General features: G+C 35.6%; 1 protein-coding gene across 14 annotated transcripts in view; it reads left to right on the top strand.

Annotated features, from left to right (window-relative positions):
* NAALADL2 (N-acetylated alpha-linked acidic dipeptidase like 2) overlaps positions 1-18,415 on the top strand; it is a 1,449,120-nt gene that overhangs the window by 446,451 nt on the left and 984,254 nt on the right. For 4 of the 14 annotated variants that reach the window (XM_078353827.1, XM_078353828.1, XM_035278814.3 and 1 more), the window contains exon 1: positions 7,051-7,167. The exons of the other annotated variants lie outside the window; for them this stretch is intronic. In XM_078353827.1, coding sequence (XP_078209953.1) covers positions 7,125-7,167 — 43 coding nt within the window. In that variant the 5' untranslated portion in view covers positions 7,051-7,124. Of the gene's footprint in view, positions 1-7,050; positions 7,168-18,415 lie in introns of those variants that run through there. 14 annotated transcript variants of the gene reach the window in all.

The following is an 18,415-nucleotide window of genomic DNA, read 5'->3' as shown; positions in this document are numbered from 1 at the left end:
AATTCTGCTCAAACTATTTCAAATAATTTAGGAGAAAGAAATAATTTTTAACTCTATCAGGCCAGTATTATCCAGATGCCAAAACCAGGCAAAAACAAAACAAAATGCAAAACAAAACAAAAGAAAGATAACTACATGCTACTATTTCTGATGATCATCAATTCAAAAATTCTCAGTGAAATATTAGCAAACTGAATTCATCAGCACATTAAAAAGATCACTTATCAAGAACAAGTGTGATTCATCCCAGTAATGCAAGGATGGTTCAACATATGCAAATCAATTATTGTGATACATTACTTTAAAATGAAAAATCTGGGCGAGGCGTGGTGGCTCAAGCCTGTAATCCCAGCAGTTAGGGAGGCCAAGGCGGGTGGATCATGAGATCAAGAGATAGAGACCATCCTGGTCAACATGGTGAAACCCCGTCTCTACTAAAAATATAAAAAATTAGCTGGGCATGGTGGTGCATGCCTGTAGTCCCAGCTACTCAGGAGGCTGAGGCAGGAGAATTGCCTGAACCCAGGAGGCAGAGGTTGCAGTGAGCCAAGATCCCGCCATTGCATTCCAGCCTGGGTAAAAAGAGTGAAACTCCATCTCAAAAAAAAAAAAAAAAAGATGAATAATCTATATGATCATTTCCATAGGTGCTAAAAATGTACTTGGTAAAATTTAACATACTTTCATGATAAAAACTCACCAAACTGGGTATAAAGGAACAAGGCTCAACATGATAACTACCATGTAAAACAGAACCGCAGCTAGTATTATGCTGAATGGGAAAACATGAAAGTCTTTCTTCTAATATCTGGAACAAGAGAAGGATGCCTGCCTTCACCAATTTTATTCCACTTAGTAGTGGAAGTCTTTGCTGGAACAATTAGACAACAGAAAGAAATAAAGGGCATCAAAGTTGGGAAAGTATTAAAAATATTCTTCCTTACAGATGTTATAGTCTTATATTTAGAAAAACCTAAGTACTCCACCAAAAAAACAGTTATAAGTGATAAACAAATTCAATAAAGTTTCATGATGCAAAGTTAACATATAAAAATTAGTGGCATTTTTTTTATAATGTATTTTTTAAGACTATACTTTAAGTTCTGAGGTACATGTGCAGATTGTGTAGGTTGTTACATAGGTATACATGTGCCATGGTGGTTTGCTGCATCCATCCCCCGTCATCTACATTAGGTATTTCTCTTAATGTTATCCCTCTCCAATCCCCACAACCCCTGTTATCACTCCCCTAGCCTCACCACCCCCCAGTAGGCCCTGGCGTTTGATGTTCCTCCTCTCTGTGCCCATGTGTTCTCATTGTTCAACCTCCACTTATGAGTGAGAACATAAGGTGTTTGGTTTTCTGTTCTTGTGTCAGTTTGCTGAGAATGATGGTTTCCAGCTTAATTCATGTCCCTGCAAAGGACATGAACTCATCCTTTTTATGGCTGCATAGTATTCCATGATGTATATGTGCCAGGTTTTCTTATATCCAGTCTGTCATTGATTGGCATTTCTATATGTCAACAATGAACTATCTAAAAAGAAATCAAAAAAGTAATCCTATTTACCATAGCTATAGATAAAATTAAATACCTTGGAATAAACTTAACCAAAGAAGTGAAATACCTCTATAATAAAAACTATAAAACATTGATGAAAGAAATTGAAGAGGACACAAAAACATGGGAAGATATTCCATGTTCATAGATTGGAAGAATCAACATGGTTAAAATGTCTATACTACCTAAAGTAATCTACAGATTTAATGCAATCGTATGAAAATACCAATGAAATTCTTCACAAATATGGAAACAATATTCCAAAATTTATACAGAACTGCAGAAGACTGAGAATACCCGAAGCTATCCTGATCAGAAAGAACAAAGCTGGAGTCATAGGATTACCTTACTTCAAATTATACTAGAAGGCTACAGTAACAGCATGGTACTGGCATAAAAATGGATACATAGACAATGCAGCAGAATAAACCCAGAAATAACTCCATATGAATACAGCAAACTGATTTTTGACAAATGTGCCATTAACATAAATTGGGGAAAGACAGCCTCTTCAATGAATGGTGTTGGGGAAACTGGATATCTGAATGCAGAAAATTTAAACTAGACTCTTATCTCTCATCATGTACAAAAGCAAATCAAATTGATTAAAGACTTACATCTGGCCGGGCATGGTGGCTCACTCCTGTAATCTCAGAAGTTCAGGAGGCTGAGGTGGGTGGATCATGAGGTCAGGAAATTGAGAACAATCCTGGCCAACATGGTGAACCCCGTTTTTACTAAAAATACAAAAAACAAAAATGCCAGATGTGGTGGTACACGCCTGTAGTCCCAGCTACTTGGGAGGCTGAGGCAGGAGAATTGCTTGAGAACAGGAGGCAGAGGCTGCAGTGAGCCCTGAGATAATGCCACTGCACTCCAACTTGTGTGACAGAGTGAGACTCCAGGAAACAAACAAACAAACAAAAAAATCCCACCTTATATCTTGGACCTGAAACCATGAAATTGCAAAAAGAAAATTTTGGAAAATGCTCTAGGAGATGGATCTGGGCAAAAGTTTCTTGAGTAAAGCCTCAAAAGCAGAGGCAACCAAAGCAAAAATAGACAAATGGGATCACATCAAATTAAGAACCTTCTGCAGAGCAAAGAAAAGAATCTGCAAAATGAAGAGACCGCCCACAGTATGAGAGAAAATATTTAGAAGCTATTCATCTGATGATTAATAACTAAAATATATAAAGAGCTCTAACAACTGCATAGCAATAAAAAATCTGATTTAAAAATGAGCAAAAAATTTTAATAGACATTTTGCAAAAGAAGACATAAAAATGGCCAGTAGATTTATGAAAAAATTCTCATCATCACTAATCATCAGAAAGGCAAATCAAAGCCAAAATGTTATATCCTCTCAACCCAGGTAAAATGGTTTTTATCAGAGAAATTGGCAATAATGGATGGGGTGAGAATGTGGAGAATGGGTACCCCTGATAAACTATTATTGGGAATGTAAATTATCATAGTCACTATGGAAAACAGTATGGAGATTCTTCAAAATATAAAAAATAGAACTACCATATGATCAAGCAATCTCTTTTCTTATCTGTGTCTCTTTAATTTGAGACTCTTTTATTCACCCTTTCTGATGATAGTAATTTTATTCGTTTTTACAAAATTCATTGAAGGCTGAATGTGTGCTAGGAACTGGGCTAGGGGCCAGGAACATGATGAATGCTTAAAGTGTCTTTGGCATAACAGATTGCAAGGAGAGAAATTGTGTGTGTGTGTGTGTGTGTGTGTGTGTGTGTGTAATTATATAATCTCTATATATACACACATGCATATATATATATGTACACACACAGAGAGAGAGAAAGAGAGAGAGGGAAGTAAGAGAGAGATAGTGTGAAAGATTCTCACTCTGTCACTCAGGCTAGAGTGCAGTGGTGTGATCATGGCTCACTGCAGCCTCAAACTTCTGGACTTAAGCAATTCTCCCACCTTAGTCTCTTGAGTAGCTGTACTACAGGCACACACCATCATCCCCAGCTAATTTTTGTATTGTTTGTATAGACAGGCTTTTGCTAAGTTGCCCAGGGTGGTCTTGAACTCTTGAGCTTAAGCGATCCTCCCGCCTCAACCTCCCAAAGCGTTGGGATTACAGGTGTGAGCTACTGTGTTTAGTCTGAGAAATAATTGAGAAGTACAGTAGTCTTCCCTAATCCACACATTTGCTGTCCACAATTTGTTATTAATGATCACTGTGGTCCAAGAGTATTAAATGGAAAATTTTAGAAACGATTAATAATTGTAAAATTGTGCATCATTCTGAGTGACATGATGAGGTCTATTCCATCCTGCCCACGATGTGAATCATCCTCTCTTCAGTTTATCCACATTGTAGAATGCCTATTAGTCACTTACGATCCATCTCAGTTATTAGAGGGACTTTCATGGTATTTCGGTGAATGTGTTCAACTCTTATGTTACTTAATAATTGTCCCAAAATGCAAGAGTCATTGATGCTGGCAATTCAGATAGACAGAGAGAAGCTGAAAAGTGTTTTCTTTAAGTGAAAAGATAAAAGATTTCCTTTCTTTAGATGGAATCTTGCTTTGTTTCCCAGACTGGGGTGCAGTGACGTGATCTCGGCTCACTGCAACCTCCATCTCCTGGGTTCAAGCGATTCTTCTGCCTCAGGCCTCGAGTAGCTGGGACTACAGGCACGTGCCACGACACACAGCTAATTTTTATATTTTTAGTAGAGACAGGTTTCACCATATTGGCCATTCTGGTGTTTAACTCCTGACCTCATGATCCGCCCACCTCGTCCTCCCACCTGTGCTGGGATTACAGGCGTGAGCCACCGTACCCGGCCGAAAGTTTTGACTTAATAAGGAAAGAAAAAATTATGTTGAGGTTTCCCAGATCTACTGTGGGAACATATCTTCTATTTGTAAAATTGTGAAGAAAAAAAGAGAAATCTATTCTAGTTTAGCTGTCACACCTCCAACTGCAAAAGTTACAGCCACAGTGTGTGATAATTGCTTAGTTAAGATGGAAAAGGCATTAAATTTGTCGATGGAAGACATGAACACAAATGTGTTCCGATTGGTATCATTTGGGTTTGGTACTATAAGTGGTTCAAGCATCCACTAAGGGTCTGGGAATGAGGATAAGGGGGACTACCCTTCCAGCAGTATCATGTGTTAAGAGCCATGGCAAAAAGGAAAAGTTTAGAATTGTTAAGGGGCATCTGGGAGCACATTGAAGGCACCTCAACTCAGACTGAATTCAAAAATTTCCGCATATGAATTAAGCAAGAGAGGAGAAGAAGTTGTCTTGGCATGTGTAAATCTCACCAGGTATGTTTAAAAAAAAGTCCTGGGAGAAATTTTCCAGGCATGCACAAAGGCCCAGAAGGAGAAAGAAAATATGTATGTGCATGACACTTCATTAGTATTGCAACTGGTTCGGTGATACTGAGTATTTGTTACTTTCTGTGAAGTTACAAACTTTTGACCTTTCTGGTGTTTATATTTTCATGTTTTTTGGTTATTGTTTAAGAATAGGACTTCTCTATTCTACCTTCATTGTAATTTACCACATGCTATAATTCAGTTCATAGATAATGGGTGCTTTATAATTGTTTTTGACTAATTTTAGTGCTTGGGGCAGGTCTGTAAATATATTTTCAAGTTTGTCATAATGAGTGAGGATTGATATGTGTGTTGGTCCTTTTAAGAGGAAGTAAGAATGTGATGATTACAGTGTTTCATTGGCAAGCATTCAGTTTCAGGTTACTCTTGGTAAAGTATGTAGCATAGTACAGATATATTACAGAATGCAATTGCTCTAGGTAAAGGATTATTCTATTCTGGAACAAACCACAACCCACGTTTTAAATCAGAGGCTTCTGGCATTTTAAAGATAGAATGGGTTTTCAATGGTCCAGCTCTCTCATATTGCAGATGAAGAAACTGAGACCCAGAGAGGTAATAAATGAAAGAGACAACTCTTAATTGTGATCAGATTTTTAAAATGTCATGTTTGGCTTTATTTCTTATACTTTTGAGAAAATCTTCTGTAGCCATTTGCCATTTCTATTTTTTACATAATGTATATAATCAATGACTGCATTAGTAAACTACCATACATAGTATTAATATATAGATGTTTTTCAAATTGAAAAGCAAAGACTTATAAAGAAAGGAGCTTGAGCTTCATATACATACATATGTATAACTACAGCCAATATATATATTAGTTGTAGACTAATAAAAATATGTTTTTATATATTATATATGTTTGATATGTAATACATAATTATAATTAATATATTATGTAATGCACAATTTGTAAAATATTAACATATATAAATATAAATACATATTTATTTATTTACTCGTCTAATGTCAGCCAAAGTTAAGGAATTCTAGAGGGAAGAAAGTGGAGATTGTTATTTATTCTGGGTGACTTATGGGGGACAAAGCTTAAATAAATTGCCTTAATTTTGTGTATCTTTCCTTTCTCACATACAAATGAATATTTAAAGATATATCTCCAATTTGTTGCTCTTGTTTGCTGGAAATTATTTTTGTGGAGGCCCAACAGTTAATCTAAGTTAATATTCACCATGTTTCTATTAAAAAGGCAATGCAAATATCATGAGTCTCCTTTTACAAATGAGGACCTTGAGGCGGCACTTCAAGATAGGTTTCTTTAATGTCTCTCGGTTAATAAGTAGCATAACTGATGTCAGTACATGGTCCGGGGCATCAGTGCTCCAGTTCACCATTATTTCCACTCATCAGAAGAACAGAGGAGGGAGAGAAGGAAGAAGAAGGAGGAAAAGGAAGAGAAAAATTAGAAACTTGTTTTGTTTATTGTTCATTATTCACAGTGTTTAGCACAGTCATACATTGTTGTTTTCAGTCTTCATACTAATCATATATACTTCATATACACCAGATATTATTCCATTTTACAGTTTAGTAAACTGAGTCTCAAAGAAGTTATATTCTTATAGTCACACAGTAAGTATTAGAGATACTCTAAAACCTGTCTTTGCTTATAGTCACACAGCAAGTATTAGAGATACTCCAAAACACTGCTGCACTAAACCTACTCCCATGCTGTTCCTTATTTCCCTATGGTTTTAAAAAATAAATGTCATATAATATACTTTAAATTTTATTTCTTTAGGAAAAGTAGATTAGAAACACTCGAAAACAAAGAAACCAAACTCTGGCTATGAAGCATGGCGTACTGGTAATATCAATGCTCTTTTAGGGGAAAATATAAATACGTTTCTTGACTAAAGTGAAAGTAGAGAATTAAAAATTAATATCAAAACCAAAACAAAGCAATGTTTTGTGAAATACACTTTAATAGCCACACAGTGGATCAAAAGATATGATCTCACTTCATAGTAAAACAGGTCCTGCAAGCCCAGGTAACTCAGGAAGCAGAATGGTAATTATTCACAGAAGAAAGCAGGTAGTATACTGTTACAATACTACAGTTGAAAGTCAGAAGGTCACAAAGCTAGCAGGGTAAGTGACACGACTTGAAACTGCTTGGCCCTCTTTAAAAAGAAATAGTAAAATGGAAGAGAATGAAGCAAGTTTACCTAACACATCTTTGCAAGGTAAGTACCAACAGCCTATGAAATGTTCCCAATCAGAAACTTAAGCAGTGTTGATTACAAAGTGTGTGTTTGTGTGTGTGTACACACGCGTCCCTGCATGTGTGTGTTCAGGTGCCTTAGCCCTGTTTTAAAGATTTTTTTTTTTTTGTGGGTGAGAAAAGAGGTGGAGATTGTTGAATCAGAGGAAGCATGTTTTCTCGGTTGTTTACAAAGACTCAGGCAACCCAGAATCACAAATTTGGTGGAGGGTATGGAGAGCTTTATCGTTAATCCCCAGTATAATTTTGAAGAAATGGTATAACCAACTTCCTGTGCATTTTCACGCTGGACCTTTTTCAACATTAACAGAATCTTGATTTTTCTCTCTACCTGTAGAATGTTTATTGGTAATTAAGTTTAACAACTCTGGGGTTTACCAGCTAAGTTTCCTTGTATTTAATACAACCACTTTTTTTAAAGGTAGAAAACGGGGGTCAGGGGAGAGCCTATCAGTTAGGAGAGTGTGGTTTATTTTGCAGGTGTTACCTAATCGGATACCTTTGTCCTTTGAAAGGATTGACTTTGTTGACATTGGCTGCACTAGGTATCTCTGGTTAGAGGCTTGTTGACAGAAACAGATTCAAATTCAAGGTGGCTCACATTTCACATTTTTGATTAAGAAAAGTTGTTTCTTAAAGAAAGAAAAGAAAGTAGATATTGTGTCTAATGCATATTTGTTGTAGAGTTCTGGAATACCATGAGATGGCATAGACCTGCATGGTCCTAAAAATATATCACCTGTTTTATAGTTAAAATACTGTATTTTTCTTTCATTTCGATAGTGTTTTATCTGTGTAGCCTGCTTGAGAATCCCAGAATCGTTTTCTTAATCTCTGCATATTTCCTAAATATCTTTGTTGAAATACTGCGTAAAATGCTACTATAAAGCATTTTTAATTTAAAAGATTAATTTTAAAAGTCACGTAATAAATTCTATAAAGGAAAAACAGTAAGGTAAAATGCTCATTTAGCATAATGAGAATAATTTATTTGTATATGTCTTATGGACGAATGGTATTATATACAAGATTATAACATATTCCTTATTTGTCTCTGATATTTTTCCTTGGAAAGGTGTATAGGAAGCATCTAGGTCCTTTCAGTTGTTCACATGATAATGGTTTTACATAAAATGGATACTACTGTTTAGCAACCACCTAAAGAGCCTAGGTTGTGTGGGTGCATTACCCATATTCAGAATCAAAATAAACTAAGCAGTAACCAGGCCTCTTTCCACTTCGCTCATTATTCCTCTTTGTGTTAGGATCATGGGTAATATTTTTTAATTGAATCCCATATTGTGTATAGATTTTTTTTTTGCTTCTTATTCTCTGGTACTTTTATGGATGTTTCTGAAATGTATATATTTCATTGTGTAAGGGTAGCCTTCCCTTTCCCCTATCCATACATATGTATAAAAATACAATTACTTTCAGAATTATTAATCAGAAAACCATACACAAAATTTAACATAAGTCCTATAGTAAATAATGTGGCCTAATCTGTAAGTCTTTTGTCGTTGGGAAGCACTTGTGAATCAGTTGTATACTAGGGTATTTTCCTTTGTATACTCTGAGAACTTTTTAATAAAAAATGCCTTCTCTTCTCATCTTATTAGTGTTTAAATGTATCCTTGGTAGGTCTACAAATATTTCAGAACTGTTTTCTTAGGGTATTGATATGCTTCCCTACCAGTTATGTTTGCATCAGGAATCTTAAGATTCTTAAGTGAGATTTAAAAAGAACTGAAGGTAGTTAGTTGTTGGTTTCATTTCTGGATTTCTTATTATAAAGGCAATGCAGTGCCTTAACATTATTCTGTGTGTTATACCCTGTCCAATATCTGAAACTGAGTTTCAGAATGACCCAAGTGAATGAAAAAGTTATTTTCTTTTTTGTTTTGTTTTGTTTTTGAGATGGAGTCTTGACCTGTAACTAAGGCTGGAGTGCAGCGGCATGATCTCGGCTCCCCTGCGCCTTCAGGGTCCTGGTTCAAGCAATTCTCTTATCTCACCCTCCCAAGTAGGTGGGATGACAGGCACAAACCACCATGCTCAGCTACTTTTTGTATTTTTTAGTAGAGACAGGGTTTTACCATGTTGGCCAACCTGGTCTTCAACTCCTGACCTCGTGATCTGCCCACCTTGGCCTCCCAAAGTGCTGGGATTACAGGTGTGAGCCACCACTCCCAACTGAAAATGTTATTTTCTAATGTTTAATTTCACCTTTGACTTAATGGCATTTATAAAAATTCTAAGGTTTTTTCCACATAATACTGATTGTCAGCTCCACTTACAATTGGATGTTCTTTAGCGGAAATATTAAAATAATATGTTTTGTATGTTAAACGTGGATAACATACATGTTTTGACTTCAAGGATAACATATTATCATGTAGATATCATTGAAACTCCATTATGTGTTTTGAATAATGATTTTTCTAAGGCCATGCATTTAGATTTTCTAGATTCACTGAATGATCTCTAGTTACAATTTGAACGGCTTAGCCGTAGACATTGTCAATGATTATCATTGTAGTCCCATTTTCTGTACATCTCTGACCTAATCATACTCCCAAAGAGCTAGTTACATGTGCCTTGGTTAGTGGAGCCGAACCCATTTTTTTATGAATAAGAGTGAAGTTATTCCAAGGTTATGTTGAGCTATATGAACAGATTTTAATTACATTTTCAAACATAAAAGCAATCTTTTCCTTTCAGTTCCAATGACAAGGTAACCCCAGCAGAGAATTGTGTAAAGATATCATACATGAAAGTTCATAATATTCACAAGATTCATAAAATAAATTATCTAGGGTAGAATAGAATGCTAGAATTTTTTTTCCCTAAACTTTGCAAATATGCGTAAAGTTGTACAAATAATATGGCATAAGGAATAGGGGTAAGAGCTTTCTAAGCATTATTTGGAAAGGAAAGGGTCATTTTTCTTCCATAATGTCTGCAAACTCATACACACCACTAAGTGGCCCTCTATCACTCTGTCAGTCTGTAACAGGAGTACAGGGACACGGCTGGGAGATGGGAGGGTGACAGCTCCCTTCTTGGAAGGGAACTACCTGGAATATGCCTTAGGCTAAAGTTTCTTCAGAGGCCACCCTTGAACATATTAGGGCTTCTTAGTTCTTCTCTGCCAGGATGGATATCCTCCTCCCAGGATTCTTATTAGCAGGTAGGGTATGTCCTCCATCCAGCAATGTACCTCACACGCTGAGCTCCTCCTACCTCAGGAATCCAGCTCCCATGAGCTTTTAACATATTCTTTCTCTCCCTTTCATCTTTAGTCAAAATATATTCAGGACCATCTTCCTTTTTGTAAAGAATATGATATGCTAATTGGCCTTTGAGATTAATGGAATAAAAAGTATTTCTGAGTTTAATGCTGGGACAATCTTATAAGAGGAGGCATCTTTGAGTTAAGCCTCTCCCGGGCTGTCCAATACACTTGGCACTCCTGCTGCCTACCAGCTTCTTGGATGTTTTGAGCATTTCTAATAATAGCTCTTCTTCCTACCTCAGTTCTTTGTTCTCTAGCTCTAGGGAACCCCTGCTCTAAAGGCTACAAAGCAGTAGAACTCTGGGGAAAATGTTTTAAGTACAGAAGAGTTGGCTGGGCCTGAGGGATACACAGCTACCTCTAGATAGCAATCAGCAGGAGGAGAGAACTCTTCACCCCACTGAAGGAGAATTCGGCTGTCAGTTAGGAAAAAATTATCTACAGAAAATTAACATTTTCAAGGTAGAGGATGGCTTTGAGAGTCTAATGTCCAGCATTTTTAAAGTAACAGAGATCCTGTAAAGCTAGGATTTTTGGTTTCACAGAAGCCATTGCCAGAACTCCTGTCTCTAGTCTGCTGCCCAAAAGCTGCAGTTTTACAGAAGAATTTGGTGCATTACTTTCTAGAGTAATTTACCTTTCGCATTTCTAATGGGGAAAGCAGTCTTATTAATGTTTTCCATATTGGCATCTTTTAGTTTCTATATTTATGGCCTTGAAAGCATTGTTGAGTATTCAGTGACGTTTTTCTGAAACCCGTCCATCTAGGCTTGGGTTTTCGCTTCACTAAACCAAAGTTACATAAGCTTTTAAGGCATTTAATTTTCTTTCTTTCTTTTTTTTTGACAATTGTTATTTAGTCTTTATTTCATAAGCATAAACTTAACTCTGCAATCCAGCTAGGCATGGAAGGGAACAAGGAAAACATGGAACCCAAAGGGAACTGCAGCAAGAGCACAAATTTTCATCACGACTGGGAGAAGTTGGCTTGTAAGTTCATAGGCACTTGTATGGAATATTTTTCCTAATAGAGTCATTGTTTAGAAATGGTATTAATTCTATTTAAAATAAATAAAAGGAAAAAAAAAAAAACCTCTAGACAGGAGGAAACTTAGTGTCTGTACTTCCAAGTTGCAGCCTAAGGGAAATAGTACTTTATACTCCAACCTGTTACACTGGTTTGGTGTGCAGGTTTTCTTTCTGTGGTGGGAAAAGTTTCTCTGTATTCATCATCATAAACCATGCCTGTGAGTGCCTTGAAATCTTTCTGATGCTGCAAAGAGGACTAACCAGTTTATGACTCTTCCTTCCCAGCCTATAGAATTTTAATAGCATTTTCAGTTAACAGAAGTGCAAGGAGCTCTTGTTGGACCTGTGCTTCATGAGGAAGACTTTCACTATCCCTTAGTGATAGGTTCAAACCCTTGAAGATCTGAAGAATTTCAGAGTTTACATTTAGATTTTGAGATAATAGGGCATCTTGGAGTTCAAACATCCAGAATCTTTGCTGGGAAAGTCTTGTAATCTCAGAACAAGATCAAGCAAATTTGGAGCAAATAAAGTTGCTGAAAATGTCAAGGCATGAAATCCCAGGTGAGTCTGACCTAAATGAGTGAGTTGGGAAAATATGTATGAGAAGATGGGTTGGGTACTTTTTCCAGGTACAAGAGAGAGACTTTGGAGCAGGCAAAAGGGATTAGGAATTGAAATCTGAAGTAAAATATAAGAAATAGTTAATGAAATCAACATAATTGAGCTTAGGAGCTGTTTTTCTTTGTCTTTCTAAATGGAAATAGAATCTTTACCAGTTAGAAATAAGATGGTAGGCAATGTACTTGAATAGAACATGAGATAAGGGTGGTTAAAGACATGGTACTTAGTTAAAACCCGCTGCTGGAGGAAAAGGCAATTCTCAAACGCTTTGAAATATAGAGTTTGTTTCTGGACGTGTAGATGGTCTGAAAAGCACAGTTTAATCCCTTTTGGTGTAAATAATATTTTATGGTGCTGAAATTGTTTCAAAGGGAAATATTTTACATTTCACTTAAACTCACTGTAAAATCTTCTTGAATAAAAGGTGATAACATACCTCCAGGATGACTTGATTGTTTAAACATTATTATTAATAATACAATAAAAACTTTTTCATCTATTTAAAAGTTTGAATCTGTCTTTGAATTTTTCTTTTTCTTAAAGCAATTGAGCAAAAGATGCAGTAATAATCTGAAGATTGGCAATATAAACATAATTATTATTTTACATACTAGTCTCTGGATTTTGGAAGGAGTTAAAAAAATTTAGCTAGTTGGGTAGGACAGTAAGCCAACTTTCTTTGTATCATAGTTTTTTTGGGGAGGACTATTAACCAAACAGGTATTCGATTTATTATTAAAAATTATTAGACTTGGCCGGGTGCGGTGGCTCAAGCCTATAATCCCAGCACTTTGGGAGGCCGAGGCGGGTGGATCACGAGGTCAACAGATCGAGACCATCCTGGTCAACATGGTGAAACCCCGTCTCTACTAAAAATACAGAAAATTAGCTGGGCACGGTGGCGCGTGCCTGTAATCCCAGCTACTCGGGAGGCTGAGGCAGGAGAATTGCCTGAACCCAGGAGGTGGAGTTTGAGGTGAGCCAAGATTGTGCCATTGCACTCCAGCCTGGGTAACAAGAGCGAAACTCCGTCTAAAAAAAAAAAGTATTAGGCTTGATATATAAGTGATGGAATAACAGGTGACTGCAAAGATTGCAAAGAAAATGTTATTAGGATGACAGTACACAAAAGGGCATTGAGCTTCAGTTCATCCCTTAAGCTTCTAATTACACTTCAGAAAAAATATGTACAAACAGTTTTATTTGACAGTGCTATTTTTTGCTCTGCTGATAGATATGTTTAACCATCTGCATAGTTGAACACTTTGGAAGGCTCTTTCATAAATGCTTTCTATAATTTATACTGAAAAGTAATTTACCTGTCTCTTTAAACTCATGATTAGTATAATGCAGGTTGTATATTGTGTACTTAAAAAGAGGTTATAAATTCCTTATGCCTAAAAAAGTCAAAAGAGAAATACTTTGAAAAGTCAACTGCTAAATTTAATGCAGTTTATAATGAACATGCAAAAGGTGCGCGTGTACGCTTGTTAAGCGATACAGTCAACTTTGCCGTGTGACTTGAAACTTCAGTGAAAGATTCATTTTGAGATCTGATTAAACTGTTGAAATTCCTTCTGTCTCTTGATATCTTTGTTCCTCAAAAGTAAGCTCCTTTGAAAACAGGTTATGAGAAGAAGAGAGGAATGAAGGATGATTCTACTTTATCTTCCTCTTTATTTATGACCTTCACTGTAATCATAGACCAGTCTATCTTTCATTAAACTGTTGATAAATCTTGAAAACGTTCCCATCACATCTACATTTCTTGGAGGGAGCTTTCAGAGATGGAGAAATACACTGCCACCAAAGGTAGATGTTGCTTCCATTCTTGCTGATTTTCGTTATTGTTATAACACAGGGGTTTAAATAAGAAAGTATAGAGGAATCCAGATTTATAGAGGGTTTCATAGAGGAGATAGGATTTGAACTTTTCCTGGCAGTTCTGATGAATTAGAATAAGTGGCCAGAAGAAAAAAAGCCTTTGCTGGTCTAAAGAACAGCAGAGACAAAGCACCGAAATTTATGTATTTATTTGCTTTATTTTTGCTGTTTATGTATTTGCTTGCTTTATTTTCTCCTCTCTTTAGAAACAAAGGATTTTTCAAAAATTCTCTACTTTGCAATAGGCAATAAATAAGTTAGCACAATAGGAATAAGGTTAAGACAATATAACAGTTAAAATTTGTACACAAAATGTATGCCAGAACATGCTGAAAATCTATCAAACAGGTCACAAATTTGATTTCCAGCTTCGTAGGAGCCACAAGAAAATAATAAATTGTTTTCACATTTATAGTTTTCAAATTTTATAGAAATGTACCAGTCGTTCAACAGATGCATGAATTTTTTGATAGACATGATGACAGAAATTGAAATCATTTCTATGGATGATAAGAGACAGGCCTAACTAGAAGACAGCATTTTATTAGAAAGCACTGAGCATTAAAATGAAAAGAGTTATAGAGAGAAGGAAAATAGTATTATATAATTCATCTAAGAATATTTACATAGATGATTTTCTTTTGAGCTCCTAAAGCTTATATATATGACCATGCTGCCATGTATTTGTCAGAAAAACATTTCTGCAGAAAAAATTCCAAACCTATGGTAAATCTGATAATGGAAAGAAAAATGGGATAATTAAAAATATAGATAGCATAAGATCTATGTATTTACATGATTTAAATATTTACACTGTTAAAACTTCAGAATAAAAATAGATTCTTTTGAAAATTAAGCTTCTGTATATATCTTATAAGCCTACTCAAGTGTCTGTCCCAGAGTTCCTATTGAATTTTATAGGTGTTTTGCATTCATTTTGGTTAATGAAAGGTTCAGTGCAGTCACTATGGCAGATTTGGGGAAGAGGAGAATAGAGAATAAGAATAAAGAAGAGCATATGGGCATTGATAGTAATGACTTTATAACCTTCGGATGCAATGAAGTAATGACATTGCCCAAAAGTTATTTTTTATATAGGTAAATAGGAATTTGGGGAAAAAAACCCAAACATGTAGTAAGAAAATATTAATGTGTTTATTCTTGACTCTGATTTTTGATCAGTTTTAGGATTATATTTTATATATTTCCCAGTTTACATTTGACCTATACAAATTACATTTTATTTTCTGGGATAGAAAACCCATATATTTTCTATACTTCTATAAAATACTTAGTAATTACCAAATTATATGTGTCAGAATATCTTGTGTTGCTTAGTAACATAATCTGCAATAACGTTGGTATGTAGGTAACAGAATGTTCTGGAAAAGGAGTCTATGTAAGATGCATTTAACTAAATTGATTACTTAATAAACAGATTATCTTCATAATCACGAAAATAAAGAAGGGGAAAGTACTATTAAATTGGGTACTCATTTGTGGCAGAAACTTACTAAGCTTATTTGAATCTCACAGTCTTGGCCGCCTTCTTTCTTCCAAGAAACACAGCAAGCTGATCCCCTATTAACAGCTACATGTTTTGGTTGTTTCTGCTGAACTTCCTATATTATGTTCCTTCTTGTCATTCAGTTGTCAGATTAAATATCATTTCCAGCCTCCAGAATGAAACTATCCAGTCTCTGTCTTAATGTGTGATTTTTAATTCTTTTAATATATCACCATAAGCCATTTTTTAATATATTTGTTTATTGCCTATTTCACTGCAATAAAATGTTCTCTTCCTGAGATGAAAGGCCATAGCTGACTTGTTTATTGCTGTATTACCAGTGTGTAGATCCGTAGCTCACATATACTATGTTCTCACAAGTTTAATATGCTCAGAAAAAACAAGCATAAAATGCACAGTCGTATTCCTATGTGTCTATGCAATTTACATTTATTCTAACGTGAAAATTAGTTGAGCATAAAGTAGCAGCATTTAACATGATCAGTACAAAAGAAAATAAAACAAGAAGCTTTAACTAAAATAACCACTAGCAAATAAAAATTGTCTCAAATTGAAACATCTTTTTTCAAGAAGAATAATAGTTGACATAGAGTCTATTTATGAGATTGGAAGGAGTGCATTGTTATTTAAAATTAGATAATTTGTTCCTCCTCATATTCTCTAGCTCTTTGTTACAGTGATCCTGGTTGGATTGCCTAGATGAGCTCTCAGATAATCTAAGAATGAAAAGGCAGGCAGCTAATCTAACAAATGAAACTTAGAGCAGCAGAATTTAAGGAGACAAGCTCATGAAAGAGTCAAAGGGTTGTTGGTTCTTGTTGGTAATGGGAGGCTAATTTGAGAGGATTCAGACATAATGCTAAGGTACTGAGTTTGATGGATGGCTGTGCATCTGATATAATTATATCTAGATCAATTTCGAGGGGTAAAATCGGTTATTTTGGAAGAAGGAGAAATGTTATACATTTACCTTTGGATAAATGTCATTCGTGATAATAGTGAGGTATCTAAATACTAATGTATTCATTTAGTATGATTTATTTTACATGATTGTTTTAAATATGGAGGATATAGGCCCTGCCTTTGATGAATTCTCAGTTATTTGGGAAATATAGTGATATGCTTATTTATATTTGTATCTATTAGGCATATGCTCGTTATTGGGTAATTATGAAAATTAAAAACATAAACATGCCAAACACTTGGAGCAGTTCATGGCACATAGTTTACACTTTATATTCCTGTTACCACAATCATCACCACCACAATTTTAATTTTAAACCTCATCCTAATTGTTATCTATCATCATAATGATGATAAGCTGAATTCATGTGATTATGGTGGGATTTGAAAAATTACTGGGGAGACACTTGAGACTAAATTGGTGTTTGCTTGTATTGAATGAGGAAGGAGGAAGAGACTGTGAAAACTTAATTTCTTGCTTAAATGACAGAGAGAATAGGATCCTTAACTGATTTAGAGAATGTTGGCTAGAGAACCGTTTAGGAAATAGAAATATAATGAGACTGCTTTAAAACAATTATTCTAAATTGAAATTGTGTATTTTGATGAAAATGTCTAGGACTTAAATTATAAAATTGAGACTAGACCTTAGGAGAGAGAGAACAAGGATGGAAATAAAGCTTTAGAACTTATTAAGGCATAAATGGTATATGACATTGTGAATAGGTGAGATTATACAAAGATGGTTGGTTGAGGAAGGAGACAAGAAGAATGATGATGGAGTATAAAGTCTGAGCAGAAATAAAAGAAACTGAGATGAATCCATGTGAGAGAGAGAAGACAAAGATGACAGAGTTTTCAGAGGAGTTCTTGGTGGGAATTTCTCTGTAAATGAGTGAGAAGTATTACAGGACAGAACAGTCAAACAACAAGGATTTGGTAAGTTAAGCTTGGAACTAAGGTGATAAATGAGAAAGAATACAACCGGAGAATCACTGGGAATAAGGTGAAAGGAGAAGATGAAATCATGGAGTATAACTTTAAGAAGCTTAAAACCCTACAAATGTTATCATAAAGCCCTGGGAAATGACCATACTTTGGAAGTGGGAGAAAGGTGAGTTGGACAAAAGGCAGTTACACCATAACAGTTCTTTGAGATAAATATAATTTTCCCTTTTCACAAATGGAAAGTGAATTTCAGTGAAGGAAAGAATGAAAGTGCTCAAATAAAAGAGGTATGTTTGAAGAAGATGAGGATTTGGATTACTAGAGTTACTTTAAAGAGCAGAAATGCAGATTTATCTTTCCGGAAGGAAAAGTAGGTGAGTGAGTGTAATGTCAAATTTGCTGGATTGCAGAGAGTGGGTAATGAGCTCTTGCAAGACGCATCTTTGAAGCAAAGGAGGAGTTTATTTGGCTAAGAGTTAAGGTGGGGCTGTATGTGGAGTATTGAATCCATGAAAGATAAATTAAAAGATTGGCTAGCCACAGCTGCAGAGAAGTTACAAGAAATAATAGTGCCTGTGAATGTGGGAAAGCAACAGGAACAAGAAATACCCTTTGGGAGGCTAAGGCAGTGGATCACATGAGGTCAGGAGTTTGAGACCAGCCTAGGCTAACATGGTAAAACACTGTCTGTACTAAAAATACAAAATTAGCTGGGCATGGTGGCTCATGTCTGTAATCCCAGCTACTTGAGAGGCTGAGGCAAGAAAATCGCTTGAACCTGGGAGGCGGAGGTTGAAGTGAGCCAAGATCACACCATTGCACTCCAGCCTGGGCAACAAGAGCAAAACTCCATCTGATAAAAAAAAAAAAATGCAGGCTAACTATGAAGTCAGTTTTCACAGAGATGTGAGTGAGTTTGTGGGAATGTGTGTATATGAG

Source organism: Callithrix jacchus, chromosome 17, assembly GCF_049354715.1.
Source record: "Callithrix jacchus isolate 240 chromosome 17, calJac240_pri, whole genome shotgun sequence".
Classification (NCBI taxonomy): Eukaryota; Metazoa; Chordata; class Mammalia; order Primates; family Cebidae; genus Callithrix; species Callithrix jacchus.
This window is presented reverse-complemented; position numbering and strand designations above follow the sequence as displayed.